Genomic DNA, 16,143 nt, shown 5'->3' on the forward strand with positions numbered 1-16,143 from the left:
ATTCAATCATCAAATTAAAGTGAGAGAATGATAAAACACAAAAAGAAGAGTTGTTCTTAGAGGTGCACAAATCGGGTTTTTTCTAATACCCGGGTTCAGGTATAGAATCGGTTTCGGGTATGATCGGGTACGGTTCCGGGTTTCGGGCATAGAATACGCGGGCGTAAAAAAACCGGTTCCAGGTATTTTTTCGGGTCCAGTTCCGGGTACGGGTTTTTCCGGGTATAAAAAAAACCTTCATTTTTCATATAATCAATTATTTTAATGCTGAAAATTTATATATTGGATTGGTTTAACAAATAATTAAGATAAACTTAAGCCCAACAAGTATTTTAATAAAAAAAATTGGCCTTTCTTCTGTAACTCTACAAAAAATCGTACCCCCTGCCTCCATTCTTCTATATATCAATATTTTCCCCTTTTTGCAATCAACTCAATTTAAAATTTCACCTGCGGGCTCTAATTTTCACAGGTATAATATTAAATATTTACTCTTTTAACGCCCTGCTTGCGGTGCACACATATAATGTATATATGTGTGAACCCTTGGGTGGGCAAAAGTAAAATTGCACTAATTTTGACGTTATTTTACTAATCACGTGAAAATAACGTTAAAAGTGGCGGAAGGTTAATCAGGCATCATGTGGTGGCGTTGATAGCCGAAAGACAAGGGCACATGCACCAATCAGCCGGTGTCCCGATGATTGAGTGTTATGTGTCTTATGTCCAAGGCTTGATTCAAAACTACTATCGAGCCGGGGGTCTCACCGGAAGCAGCCTCTCTATCCCTATGGGATAGAGGTAAGGCTGTCTACATCTTACCCTCCTCAGACCCTACCATAGCATTGCTATTGGTGGGATATACTGAGTACGATGATGATGATGATGATGATGTATCAAATAAATATTTGTTTGTCCTTGTTAATTTAACATATATGGATGTAAGGAGAGAGAGGACAATTTCCACAGTTTGGACAGAGTTTAAGAAGTTTACTGATGAGAAAGACAGGAAAAAAGCAAGATGCAAGCACTGCTCAAGGGTTTTCATGGCAGACATGGCTATACACGGAATAGGTTTATTGATAAGACATCTTAAAATATGTCCACAACGTCCTGCTAATCGAGAGGTCGCTTAGAAGATGGTTACGGATAACTATTGAAAAATAAATGATTCAGTTCTTTTTCTTTTCCCTAGACTTTATCTTTGTGTTTGGTTTGAAGTTTGTTATCGATCATCTTTGTTCTTTGAAATATTAAGTGATTAAGTTCAATTTCGAACATATTATTTATGTTTTCATGATATTTATATATAATTATTCAGTAAACAACAATTTCTAAACACGTTTTCACTAAGGCATTTCATCAAACACTTGGAGTGCATACTAAATCAAACAATAACTTAAATCTATATTGATTATTTTTTGTTCAAATTTGAGAAATCTAAATGTAGTAATCAACTAACAAGGAACAATCAAAGAACACATTCAACATAAGCTTAAGAATTTATAGAAAATTACCTGAACAGTTGTTTTGATGTTTTGTTCGTGTTACTTTTTGAGTTTTTGCAATTTTATTCCATCCAGATCCTTGCTAATTGATTGATATGATAACCTGCAACAAAAGCACACAAATAATTGCAGTTTGCTCACTTAATTGCAACAAAAGCACACAAATATGATACCTTTAAAAATGCTGAAGAACAATACAAGAGGTGGAGAAGATGAAGATCGGATCTTTAATTGCAGTTTGCTCACACTTAATTGCAGACAATTTTGTGTGTGAAACGGTTAACCGGTCTTCCTTGCCTACCTGGTAACCGAGACCGATTTCAACGGTTAACCGATCTCTCAAATAGGGTTTCTTATCGGTCTTCAGTTACAGGATATCCGGGTACTCGGGTCGGGTACTCTAAAATGCACAGCCCTACGACCAACTAAGTAACACCGGATACTTCATACGCAGCCCCCATTGGCTAAAGGTAGCCCGAGCCGGCCACAAGTCCGGACGGACGGAGCCCCTAGCGGTCCACCTATTGAGGGATTCCCCGGATAAAACCCGACCTCCACGCCGCCAAACGGCACGACAACAAGGAGCCGGTAAAACCGGGTGAGATCAGGACTCGAATCATGCAAGCCATGGTCTTTCATCATATCTCCCATATAAATTGGTGATAGTGAGGTTTGAACCCCTACCTCTTACTAATAAAATGAATGCTCTACCATATGCATTCATAAGATATAGATAATTATAAATAAAATTTTATGATTCATAAATATCTAAAAATCTCATTTAATACAACATTTAAAGTTACATTTATAACTTTGTTAGTAATTCTATAAATGATATTATTTAGCATTCTAGTTGGCTACAATAGCTGAACGACATGTGAAAGAATGATTATGCTTTAATAGTATAGGTAGATAGACAGATTCCGTGTTGTGGGGTAGCAAGACTCGTACTAAAATTATAGGTAGCTTGTCATAGTTTCGAGTATGCCGTAAAGAAATTAACTTTTCTTTGCAAAAAGTAATCGAGCTCTTTGTGTTTAGTCATTCTTCTTGTAACTTTCTTGAAAAACTAGACAAGCTCTTTGTGTTTAGTCATTTCATGCAATACCATATATTATTATTATTATTATTATTATTATTATTATTTGCAATGTATATGCCTACTTGATTGTCATACTTAACGGGTTTAGGGGTGATTTTTGGAACATAAGCTCATGTAGTAATCAGGTCAGCCAAGCCAATTCAGCTATTAAAAGCCTCATCGCTAGGCATTCTGCTTCAACACAATTCAAAGCAACAGTTAGAGCATCCACAACAACAAACCTTCAAAAACTGCCACATCAGCGTCACATCAAATTCCAAACTTTTCTTAAACACTAACATTTTTTTCCACAATAACAAACCATCACAAACTGCCACATCATCACCTACCTCTACAATTAATTTAATATATCTATTTAAATTACTTTTATAACAAATTTAGTTTTTATAATTCATATATTTTTAAATGATATATTAAACGTATAAGAAATATAAATTTAAAAATAAAGCATTTAAAAAATAAAATACATTAAACATAAAAATGAAACATGCATTAACTGAAAACTAAAATAAAAAAAATACATCAACTTAAGATTAGATATTAGATAAAATATAAATTAATCTCAAATGTTACGGTTTTTCTTGATTTATTCACATAACGCCAAATGAGTTTCCAACGTGTCCGGATCCATCTTTGAGTGGTCCATCAATAGAATGGCCATATCTTGATTAAACAAAATCTGATCCATTTGCTCGTGATATTTATCGAAAGATGACGTTTTCTTGATCATATATTCTTGCATTTGCTCGGTGACCTTGTCAACAATCGGTTCATCTTTCACTTTGCTTCTTGCTCGTGCCTTTGCCTTCTTTCTTCCAATCGGCCGCTTCATCATTCGAGTCGCAGAGATTAACGTTGACGCTCGTATGCGCGTCTGAAGCCGATGAGGTGTACTTCCCCGAAGTTGATGTTTTCGTCCTTTTAGAGTGAACCGGCTCAGCCCACTTTGGCTCATGTCTAACAATATTCCACACATGCTCATACTTAAAAAAAACCTTTTGTCTCTTCATTAAAATCGCTTTTTGTGTGACTCATGATTGTGTTAATATACAGAGTTTATTACCTCTTTTTGAATTTGAATTTGCATTCAATTTCTAGTAGATGAAAGTTGGTTTATGTATTCAATTTCTATACCGAGTTTATTCTAACATGAAAAACAAAATACATTAAAAAACAAAAACAAAATTACGGTAAATGTGTAGTTGGTGAATGTGAGATATGACAATTGTGAAAATATATATTTTTTTTTAATAAACAACCTTTGAAAATCCAATATGACAGTTTGTTTGAAGTTTGATGATACAAACCCACTTAAACAAACTTTTAGCTACAACAATGAAGTTTGACTTTTATTAAGTTTGGAAGTGACACATGTGTTCAAACCTTGGTAATTGTTCCTTGATGTAGATGCTCTTAGAGCATCCACAACGGGGGCCAATCCCCAAGGTCTGAACACACATGGCATATCACGGACGAATGATGGTGTAGATGTAACCAATGTGGAGGTGGCGTTTGTGATGCAGGTCCGAATCTGCAACCCTGCAATGGACTACAAAGTGGGCCCTTCATCAAATGCCAAATTAAAAAATAATAACATTCTTGAACGGAAAAGGTATAGAATACAAACGCTTACTCTTTGATTTGTGGATTCAAATTGGAACATCAATAACGCTCTAAGAAATATCTAGGAAATGAATGTATGGCGACTGTGGAAGAAGCAAAGAAGAAAGAGAAGGAGATTAAGTTAAATCATATTCTGAATTTATGATCTATTTGTTTTCTTTCTTTTTTGCAACTTGTTAACAAATTTATATTTTTTATCCTCTTGTTATAAGGTTTAGTAAAATTAACCCTAGAATTTTACAATGTATTTTTTTTATTTCTTTTCACCCTTTTTTTTTAAATAAATTGAAATTATGTTCTAATGGCTAGATATTAAAAAAAATAAATATATAATCACTTCTATAAAAACTAAGTTTCTTATAAAAGTAATCTAGTAAATAAATATTAATAGTAGAGGTATGTGATGATGTGGTAGTTTGTGGATGTTTGTTGTTGTGGAAGAAAGTAGAGGTTTTTGAGAAAAGTTTGAAATCTGATGTGGCGGTTTGTAAAAGTTTGTTGTTGTAGATGCTCTTAGTTGCTTCTTAGATCTTTAAGAAATCGGGCATCCACCAAGAGAGATGAAATAATTACTTACTGATTTGCGGGTGTTTTGGCAACAGACACAATCACTATCAGAATAGGCATGTAAATCAAAGATAATTATTAAAACACAACCTATGTGAAGAAGATACTTTAACATAAGCCAATGTTAAGTTTGACGAACACGAGTTAGGTAATTCAATTTTCCCACCAATAGACGAAATTGTGAAGGATCGGGAAAAACTTCCTTATCGTTGGCCTTTAATTGCACACGAACAAGTAAGTGACATCTCAAACGGTTATTGGACTATGAAGGTTCAAAATATCCGACTGTGGAAGCAATATGTAATATGTAATTTAAGTTACAAATAATATTTATGAATTTATAAGTTATATTCTTTCTATTATTCAATCGTGTAATATACAGGTTTCTTACGCGGTACTTTAATTAATTCAAATCGTGTAATACAACGGATTCTCACACAATACTTTAATATAATAATTAAATCATATTGAATATTCAAAAACTACAAAATATAATACCTAAAAATTACTTTTAAAACAACTATATAACTCTCAGACCTAGTGATTACCAATATGCTATAGCTTCATCATTGCCCGCATAAAGGGTCAGGTTCATCGGGCTGGGATTTTAGTTTGGTTACCCAATTGAATTGGAGATTGTAGCATTAGTTAACTGATTTAAAAACCACCCCTAATACATTCAGATACTTTTGAAACCGGGGTGAATTGATCAAAATTCATTATGTGGCACGCGAGTACTTCGGTTTAATCAGTGTACGCTTCTACCACCCTTACATCGCTAGACTTGGCCGCTGGTCATGTGTCTAATGACACTTTGGTTAGACCATGTGCTATATTCAATTTTGACATCCATCAAAGAGTGTGAATCTCATGAATCGTGAATTACATACTATTATTAGGTTATCAAAGGGATTGGGTTAGCAAACCCATGACATTTCACTTTAATTTATGAGATGTTGCAACTTTATTCTTTGGAATAAATCAAAAAGGAAATATGATTTTTATTCATTTGAAAAGAAGTTATTCCTACACATATCTAATATCTTTAAAACCATATTTTTATATTCACAATATTTTAAGATGCAAACAGTTATATAAATAATATAATTATTTTTAATGAAAACTAAATGAACAAAGAATATTAATCTAGTATTTACATATTTATCTATACTATATATAATACACCAAATAAGGGCAAATTAAGACACCTTGATTTTAAGGGATTCACAAATCAATTAACATATGGTACAACCTTTAATGCATCTAAGATAAGGGCAACCTTGTCAACAAGTAAAAGAGGTTATTAAATAGTTACATCATTAACCCCTTCACTTTGCTTAACTTTTATAAATTTTAAAATAGTTGCAACTATGATCCTTAAACTTTCACTCTTATATGTTTTTTATTTTCATTTTTAACTCAACCCCCTCATTATTTTTAAATATTAATAACTTTTTATGTGCTAATATTTTTGTAAAGAAATTATACCATAAAAACAAGCATGTTTCTATCTTTAATTTGTGTATCACTTTATTATAGTTTTTCATTTAAAAAATATCATTTTACGTAGGGGTGTTTGTTGTCTGGTTTTAATGGATTTTAAATTAAACCGTGGGTCAAACCGTTAGTAACCGATTTTGTCATCGAAAACCGAAATGAACCTTGAAAATTAAAAACGACCAGCCAAAAGTTAATGAAAAAATCAATGGTGAAATCAAACTAATAACCGGTTTGAATGTTTTTCGGTTTCAAATCGAACAACGAACATCCATAAACTTGTTACATGATTACAAATGTATGTTTCCCGCTGCATCGCGCGGGCAGTTGTCTAGTCTATACTATATATAATACACTACTTATGGGCAAATTAAATTAAAACACTCATTTTTAAGTAAGTTACAACACTCAAAGCATGAGATACAACATTAACTATGAACAAAAATGTCATTCTTACATTAAATATCACTACATTTACAATTCTATTAAAATAATTACAATTTTCATCCTTTAAAGTTACAATATTGGTTCTTAATCTTTTATCTATATATTATTTTATTTTCATTTTTAACTCAACTACCCCCATGATTTTTAAACGATCATAACTTGTTCATACGTTAATGTTTTTTAAAATAAATGGCATCATAAAAACATACATTTTATTATCTTTAATTTATGTATGATATTGCTATAGTTTTCGAAGTAAAAAAAATTGTGCAAAAGTTTGTGCGGTTTGGTTTTGATGGTTTTAATTAAACCATGACCCAACTTTACACGTTTATTTTGTCGTCGAAAACCGAAACTAAACTGTTTAATATTAAAACCCAACTAAGCTAAACCATTACCAATGATTATTTCCGATATAGCTTGTATTCCAATAAAAAACATTGAGTTTAAAACTTAAAATAAGAATTATTAATTTGTATATACCTTCACTTCAAACTAAGCACCAACTAATACATACTATGAACAAAGATAACTTTGGACACACAAATAATAAACCTTATTAGAATAAATAAAAGACGATATCATAACAAGAACAAAGATTATAAAAAAAACACTGTAGAAATTGGGCTAAATTTAAGTTATAAAACACGAGTTTGCTTGTATTAATAAAACTTTGTTTAACTATATTTTAACTATGTCTAATATCTCTATCTCTACTATATATAATGTATGAGTGAAGACTCTCTTAAATTTTAAGAGGTACAATCACTAATGCATAATAAACAATCACTAATGCATACAAATTTGAAATTTTAGGGGTAGTATAGTATTTTAGACATCATATACGGTTATAAATATTTAGTTTTGAAAATATTTACAATTATGATCCTTTAACTTCAACAAAACTTTGTTAATTTATCAAGTAGTTACAAATAAACCCCCTTAACTTTACCCATTTATTTGACATATTCATTTAAAATTTTTATTTCTTATATATCTTTTAATATATTATGTTTTAAAAAAACCCGACTTTACCATTGCAAAGTGCTTAATTTTGTCGACATTTTAACGTAAATTTTATTTTATTTTGAGGTGTTTATGATAATGTACAAGTCAATTAAGCATAAGAGTACAACTCAAATATACACTTATAAACCTCAAAGATAATTACAAATTTAACCCCTCAATTATATACAACTTTTGTAAGTTTAATTAATAATTATCCTTCCACCTTCTTAAGTTTACCCGTATATTCATCTATAGTTTCTTTTTTCTTTGTTTGTCTTTTATATCTTTGAATATATAAATTTTAATAAATTTCAACCTTGCAATCACGACGTATTTATTTTTGTTGACGTTTTGATGTAAGAGTTACCAAATATATATGTGCATGGGATAAAATAAAATGGATTCGTGTCACTTTAAAAGTAGTATAAATTTTGGTGACTTTCAATCATTTTTTTTAAATATTTTTTGTTGATTTTGGTCAATGAATAAGGACTTTGATAGGTCAAAACGCGTTCGAGTTATCACAGGTTGGCTCTGGTAAACATTAAATCTTTGGTTGTTTATGAAGATTGCAAACACGAGTCTAGTGGGGTTGCGGGATCCCCCCCCCCCCCCACCCCCATAGTGAACTCTATGGGAAAAAAATTCTTGATTCGTCACTGGTTGATGTTTCATATACACACACAATAATGGTTATGAAACCATCTTTTCGAATTTTATTGTCTACTATGTTTTTAACATAGGCACACATATATGTTATTGTATTTTATGCTATCTTGTTTAAATGGTTTTTGAGAATTCAACTTATTTTTATACTTATTTACAAATGTCAACAAAATGACTAAGCCTCACTTAATTGGTCTATGGAAAAAAAAGGTTCATTTGATTATATGTTCAAGAATGAATATGTTTTTTTAATCATTTGTTAATATTGGTTTTATATTTGTTATCTTTATGATCTGATTATTGCATGTCTTGTAACTACTAAAAATTGTTTAAACATATTGTCGTTGCCGCAGCATCGCGCGGGTTTAGTACTAGTATATTATAAAACATATCTAATACTAAATAAGTAAATAATTAACATTCAATATGTACGACCAGCTCCGGTTTCAACCGGGAAACCAAAATGGTGAACGGTCTTACAAACTCAAACGGAATTATGAACACCCATAAATTTGTTACATGATTATCAAATTATGTGTTTCCACCTGCATCATTCAGGCATTCTTCTAGTTATATTACTAATTAACCAAAGAACGAAAATAAAGTGACGATTATATTTGTAATCGTTCAACCACATGCAAATTTGGAAATATCGTAGCGGGAATTTCGTTTGGATGAATTTGTTGTCGTATAGGATGAGCGGTTATTTATAATGTCAATTCTGTATATAAGTTACCAAAAAAGCAAACTCAATTTTCACAACCTTCGATAGTATTTCATTAAATTAACAGGTAAACAGAGCCAATTTAATATGTTAAGACATTAAGTTGTTAACTATGAAATAGATATTGGACACTGATCTGATAGCAAGTCAGCCCAACGTTTTATAGGCCCAAAAGTCTTTAGATTAGGTTCTCACCCGCAATTTGTACGTGGCCATTTTCAACAGCCCTCATCACTCACGTCACATTGTGAAGTGTGAAGTATGAACTCACCGTCCACATTTTAGAAAATCTTGGATGTTGTTTAAGACCATATTCATGTATTAGTTGATTAATTTGATTGATCATAGTAGGTAACTGAAATTAAGTAACTAGTTTTTATGATCACGGTTTGTAATTACGTACTATTTAGATATATTTATAGATGTAATTTCAGTTTGATCCATACAAATTTGTTGCAGGTTGTATGCATGCATGCAATTAGTGAATCAGAATGCAGGTTAAACATAATATTAGTTAAACTTTTGTGTGTGAAGGGTTCCAATTTGGTTGTGTTTGGTGAGTGTGGACTTGAAGGGTTGTTCAATGATGTCTTTAATTTTGTTGGATTTCGATGCTAAACACTTAATTTGGCGGGAGATTTTCAGGTTGGCCCGATCATGGCACAGTTCGTGCACTCCAGATGGCACAATCAATTGTTTCGGGTGGTTGTGCGGACTCGGGGGTACTTCTTGGTGACACCTTTTTACTTGATCTTTCAATGGGGAAACCTATATGGAGAGAGGTATCGTGGACCCCACCTTCTTGTCTCGGTCACACATTATCTTTATCGGTGTATGGTGGAAGAAAGATTTTGATGTTCGGTGGTCTTGCTAAAAGTGGGCCCTTGAGGTTTCGGTCGAGTGATGTGTTTTCAATGGATTTAACAAGGAGTGGGGTGACGATCATGCCGGATGCGGGTAACAAGGGTGGCATAGCTTTGCCACCTCGGCTTGACCATTTGGCGGTTCGTCTTCCTGGTGGGAGAGTACTCGTGTTTGGTGGGTCAGTTGTGGGTCTGCACTCGGCTTCACAGCTGTATATTCTTGACCCGACTAACGAGAAGCTAACATGGAGGATATTGAATGTGCCGGGTCGACCTGCTTGGGGATTGTTAATGGTGATCAAACCAGTGAGGAGTGGATGCTAAGTGAGCTTAAAGAGTTATCTTCAGCAAATTCCGTCTTCTAAAACCAACATTTCAACAGATTGACCCGAAAAAGGTACCATTTTTTGTCAAATCTGTAGCCACTCTGATTATTGCATCTTTTTTAGGTTAGCTGTAAGTCATAAGTTTAGTTGGGTTAACAACATAGATATCAGTTTTATTATGTTCTTTGAACCACCCTGAAAGAGAATAAAAACTGAAACACTTAAAAGAAGATGGTGGCTCTATTTGTATATAAATAAATTTGTGCTGCTTGGAACATAATAGCCTATATCACATGGATAGCATCAGTCTTTTGGACCTTTTGGTTGTGGGCGAGGATCCTTTATTGATGCATTTCTGGCAGGATATATGACGGGTGTAATAATTGTGTTGTGTGGGTAGGTTTGTTTTTGTTACTTGTGATCCTTCTTGTTCACTTCGGTTTTACACACTTGCTTTCATGTTTTAATCTTTGACCAGTCTGAACTGGTAACTGATTAGCTAATGTTTAAGAACCTGAAAAGATCTAGTCAATTTAGCAGGCTAACTGTTTGCTGTGCAGAAAGCTGGCTCGATTCTAGAACCCCTAGTGTGGTGAGCAGGATTTAGGCTGTTTGACCACTTAAATTGGTGAGCAGATTAAGGGTTTGGTTGTTGATTGCATAACTGAAGCGTTGTACATTATGGTTTATTTCCACGTTTGGATATGGTGGTGGTCGACCCCCATGGCTGTGGAGGTTGTGTGTGTGTGTTCGCCAGTGATCAGAGAAGAGAAATGCTAAAGATACTGAAATAGGAATAAAGAAGGATTCAAAGAAAATAGGGAAGATTGAATCAGTTAGTATAGCTAAAGTACCCGTGTCATTCGGTAGTTAATTCGGTTATATGTGGTTGTTAGTATTGTTGCTGCTCTCTGTTGTTACACTTGCATTATCTTTGTTACCCAATTTTCTGTCCCAACTGGTAGCATGAAGTAATTTGAAATGCGAGTCTTCAGGTAAATGAATAGCCTCACAGAAAGACCTTGAGCCTTTCAAGAAAGGTGCATGATATGCAGGATGAACTTGAAGTTGATTCCAATAAATATTTTACAAAAGTCATGAAAGGTGTATAATATTTTGGTAGAGGGAATGAAGGTGAGTTATGAAATCGCTGCTCGGCATAACCTAACCTCAAGCAGTTGGTAGGTAGCTGCTCATTTACAAAGGATTCAGATCTGTGGCTGTGGAAGGCTGTTGATGTACCAGATGAGTTTACGGTCAAGAGTCTAAGGTGGGAGTTGGATAATGGTGCCATTCCGGAATCAAACTCGTTAGCTTGGTTGAAATGGATTCCAATAAAAGTAAATTGTTTTATTTGGAGAACCTTTTTGAATCGGATCCCCACCAAATCAGCGTTGGTGACATGGGGTATCTAACTCAAAAATGATTTGTGCCATGTGTTGTGTGTTCTCGGAAACAGACCATTTGCTTATGTCCTGGGCTTCGGCCATTAGAACTTGGTCAATTATCTTACCGTGGGTTCAGCCGCTATTCAAAAATAAAAACCTATGAGAATTCGTATTACCACCACTCTGTGATAGACAACCATTACAAATAATGGTGATTTTTTTAAGAAGAAAGTAACTAATTTTGTTTGACCAAACCAGAAAACCGAACTGAATTCAAATTTGGTTTTCGGTCCGGCTTTGAACTACTTCAACTAGGTTCGGTTTTTGATCGTCATCTTAAATTATGTTGACTTTAATAACATGAATTATGAATTGCTTGGAATGTGACATTAAGCATGTAGTTTTTACACCAAAATATTTACTCCACTTACGAGTATATATGTAGTCGTATAATATGTCCCATCTTTAGTTGTTAAGTTTTCTTGCTCCATGTGTACTACAACATTTGTTATTGTAAATGATATGTGGTGAACATCACCACCTTTCCATGAAATTTCCATTTTGAAAGTTGCTCTTCTGTTTCAAGTGTTTGTCTTACAACAATATTTTTTTATAATATATTACAAAATCAAATGCATAGAGCACTCAGCCATTATATGAACACAAAGGGACATTGTTTTTTTTTTTTTTTGTGTATCCTTGTCATCATCAACACTTGTTGAGAACTCCACCAAAGTTGAATTTAAATTTTTTTTTATCACACCACAACATACAAGTTCATAAAAGCCGAGCACTACATGACACTGCGTGTTGAATCCTAATAAGGTTTCGTTTCTAAACCCCTATCATAATTAACATTATGTCAAGCGAAGGCATCATCGGTGTCTACACTGTGGTTTTCGTTGTTGGTAAGCTGTTCCATGCTCTTTATGTTGGTAACTGTTTTGTTGATGATCACGGTTTCTGTTTTGCAGCTGTTGTGATAAAGATAGCCATCCTACTATATGTATGCGATAAAAGATCCAACATAAAGACCGGCACATTAGTTAATGATTCCCGTTTTATTCCCCTAACGATGGCTAAATTCCTAGACGACATGGAAAGAGAAAAGCCCATTCAGTTCACCTCTCAACAGCTAAGAATAGCCACAGAAAACTTCAGCAACATATTGGGTTCAGGCGGGTTTGGGATAGTTTACAAAGGGATATTTGGCAACGGAACGATGGTAGCTGTGAAAGTACTAAATGGGACATCAGACAAGAGAATTGAGGAACAATTCATGGCGGAAGTGAGCACTATGGGAAGAACTCATCACTTCAATCTTGTAAGGCTTTATGGGTTTTGCTTTGAACCAAGTTTAAGAGCTCTTGTATACGAGTTTATGGTTAATGGTTCATTGGATAACCACTTGTTCAAAGCGAAAAAAGTTACTATGATAACGTTTGACAAGCTTCACGAGATTGCAGTGGGAACCGCAAGAGGCATTGCATACTTGCATGAAGAATGCCCTCAAAGAATAGTTCACTATGATATAAAACCAGGAAATATATTGTTGGATTCAAATTTTTGTGCAAAAGTAGCAGATTTTGGCTTAGCCAAACTTTGTAATAGGGATAGCACTCATATAACCATGACAGGTGGAGGACGGGGTACCCCTGGCTATATTGCTCCTGAGGTTTGGATGCGTCTCCAGGTTACACACAAATGTGATGTTTTTAGTTTCGGGATGCTACTTTTTGAGATCATTGGAAGAAGAAGGAACACGGACGAGGCTCTTGGTGATATTCAACAGTGGTTCCCAATATGGGCGTGGGACAAGTATGAAAATAACCAATTGGACGTTTTGATGACAGTTTGTGCGCTTGAAGAAAAAGATCAAGAAGTCGTGGAGAGGATGCTAAAGGTGGCTCTTTGTTGTGTTCAGTATAGACCGGAGACTAGGCCGGTGATGAGCATTGTCGTGAAAATGTTGGAAGGTGAGTTAGAGGTGCCTCAGCCTTTAAATCCTTTTTTGTATTTGTTTGCAGGGACTGAACACGATGAGTCTTTGGCTCGAATGGCATGGAATGTTGGTGTCTCTAATAGGTCATCATCTGAAGTGGTCACCAAGTTGAATGTGGTCACGGGGACGCCTCTCATGAGGAGATATGATATCACAATTGCCTCGGGTTAATCATATATGTTGTTGGCACATTTTATGGAAGTACATATGTGTTTCTCATGTCTACGTTAATTGTACATACGCCTCTAAATAGCGTATAAACTTTCCAACCTTAAAACTATTTGCTAGTTTGAAAATAAATGTAACATATTTTTGTTCAAGTTGTTTTAAAGGCAGACATATCTTGTTGTCGATTCGTTTGTGATACATTATGATGAAATCAACAAGTTCTCAGACAATGCAGATGTGAGTAAATATGTCAGAACGATTTTCAAAGGTATCGTATGGTTCATGTGAAATTGGGTGCTGACCAAATTGGCCTAGATTAAAACTTGTCTCTTTGAAAAAGATCATTCAAATGGGTTCACCACTTATATGGGTATTTATGGTGCTAGCTAGCTAGTGTCAACGGAATGTAAATGTCGTGGAATCATGCTTCATGGCAACAGCGACACAAGTGGTGGTGTCAAGGAGACTAGACTGATAGGTGGAGATGGCGGTGGCGATTATGGCAGTGGAAGTGACAACGACAGTGGTGGATATGAATATGGTTGTCACTGGGGACTGGCATGGTGTCGGTGCTAGACAGTGGTGGTGGGCGACTGGTGTTTAGTTTTGGTTGATGGAGTAGGTATGAAGGCTCAACGGCATAGATCCGTTGGCCGACCGTTTATTAATCCGTCGCGCCAAAACTGAGCTGTCGGATTTTTTAAAAACGGTCGGCCGACCGTTTAAGTGTATATGTGTCAAGATATGGTCGGTTAAAAAACGAAAGCAGGGTGTCAGATAGATCTGTCAGATGTCAATTCTATTATGATGGATCCTTGAAAATGGCCATTTTAAGTATTATTTAGTTTGGGGGTTAGTCAAAAATTTTGTGTGGTCAAATGGGCCATTTTGATCATTTTCATAAGTGTGTTCAAATCTCGTGCGATTAAAAGTGATCTGGATATAGTAAATAAAGTTTGATATAATTAGTTATTATTTTATAAACTCTTCATATTTGAGATTTTTTTTAAATAAAGATTTATATGTGTAATAAACTTATAATATCTAGGATTTTCTTTTTAAATTAAAGATTTATGCTTCTGTTTTTAGTACAACTAGTGGCGGACCTACTCCTACCGAAGAGGGGTCGGCCGACTCCTGTGAAAAAAAAACATAAATAGTACTATTATAGTGTTAAAATCTTCACTAACCTCTATGAAATTTTGACAACACCTCTGTGGAATTTCGAAATCTTATGAATGATAAAAGAAAAGTACAAGAAAGAATATAACATGACCAGAAATTGTTTATCCGGCTTGTGCAGCTGTGATTTCTGGTGTTATCTAACTATACTAATAAAAGAAAATAATGAGGATGATATAGCAATCTCACATTCATTATTGGTCTAATATATCTTCTCATTCATCCCACATATTCATGGGTTATGTGGCAAAACCAATTTGACAAATGAGTTATAATTTCTTTTCCAACTCTCTAATCTCTCACCTCATTCATCCAAGCTATCCATGAGTTACTGATCAAAATAATATTGAAAAATGGATTATAATAATTCTTTAATTTTTCATCTATTTATCTTACATATCCACGAGTCATTGGTCAAAACAAATTTGAAAAATGAGTTATAATTTCTCCTCTAATTCTCTAAACTCTCATCTCATTCATCATAGCTATCAATGGGTAATGGGTCAAAACAATTATGACAAATGTTGTATATATAGAGATTTTTTCGAATTTGTAAATTTGATATTCTAAACTTCTATTGTTTGTGCTATATATTTTATCTTATTTTTAGCTTCAATTTTATTCATTTCTTTTAAATAACGAATCTTATTAAATTTATTATTTAACAAATCCTGTGTAATATACGAGTTAAAAAACTAGTTTGACATATAAAGATGAAAGTGAGACAAGAAGAAAGTGAAAAATGATAGATGCCCTAATTGATGTTAATTAAATGGGTTTATTACCGTTTACTTCTGGCCCATTTACAAAATAACTTCTTTGGACTTGAAGTGTTTAAAGAAAGCCATGGAGGCTTTATTTTGAAAGTTTAGCCATCAAAATCTATCTTCCGTAAACGTAAAAAAAAAAAATAAATAAATAAATGAAACCTCAAACATTTATATTTTATTTCATACATATGTATTTATATGACCCGATCGGAACGACTAAACTGGGCCCAAAGAAAATTATATACTGATTTGACCCAACCCGAACGACTAAACCGAAAACGAAGGTATCGATGCAAAAAATT

At 33.9% G+C, this 16,143-nt stretch overlaps 1 protein-coding gene across 2 annotated transcripts; it reads left to right on the forward strand.

Moving 5' to 3' along the window:
• The first annotated feature begins 12,407 nt into the window (after positions 1-12,407).
• Positions 12,408-14,184, forward strand: LOC143611160 (G-type lectin S-receptor-like serine/threonine-protein kinase At1g34300). Of its 2 annotated transcripts, none has more exons than XM_077085443.1 (2): positions 12,408-12,627; positions 12,694-14,184. In XM_077085443.1, exons 1-2 carry the CDS (start codon positions 12,579-12,581, stop codon positions 13,890-13,892), a joined length of 1,248 nt encoding a protein of 415 aa, XP_076941558.1. In that variant the 5' UTR covers positions 12,408-12,578; the 3' UTR covers positions 13,893-14,184. The 2 variants fall into 2 exon arrangements, with proteins under 2 accessions (XP_076941558.1, XP_076941559.1); XM_077085444.1 differs by having other exon boundaries at positions 12,408-13,632; positions 13,673-13,729.
• The last annotated feature ends 1,959 nt before the right edge of the window (positions 14,185-16,143 follow it).

Source organism: Bidens hawaiensis, unplaced genomic scaffold, assembly GCF_021521415.1.
Source record: "Bidens hawaiensis isolate Kalapana, Puna unplaced genomic scaffold, B.hawaiensis_p1.1 tig00029862_1, whole genome shotgun sequence".
Classification (NCBI taxonomy): Eukaryota; Viridiplantae; Streptophyta; class Magnoliopsida; order Asterales; family Asteraceae; genus Bidens; species Bidens hawaiensis.

What these genes read in the sequence shown, in the direction of transcription:
- LOC143611160 (XM_077085443.1), top strand. Translation starts at nt 12,579, where the DNA reads ATGTCAAGCGAAGGCATCATCGGTGTCTACACTGTGGTTTTCGTTGTT. An exon ending in CACTGTGGTTTTCGTTGTTG is followed by an intron (nt 12,628 to 12,693) that starts GTAAGCTGTTCC and finishes TCTGTTTTGCAG; the next exon opens with CTGTTGTGATAAAGATAGCC.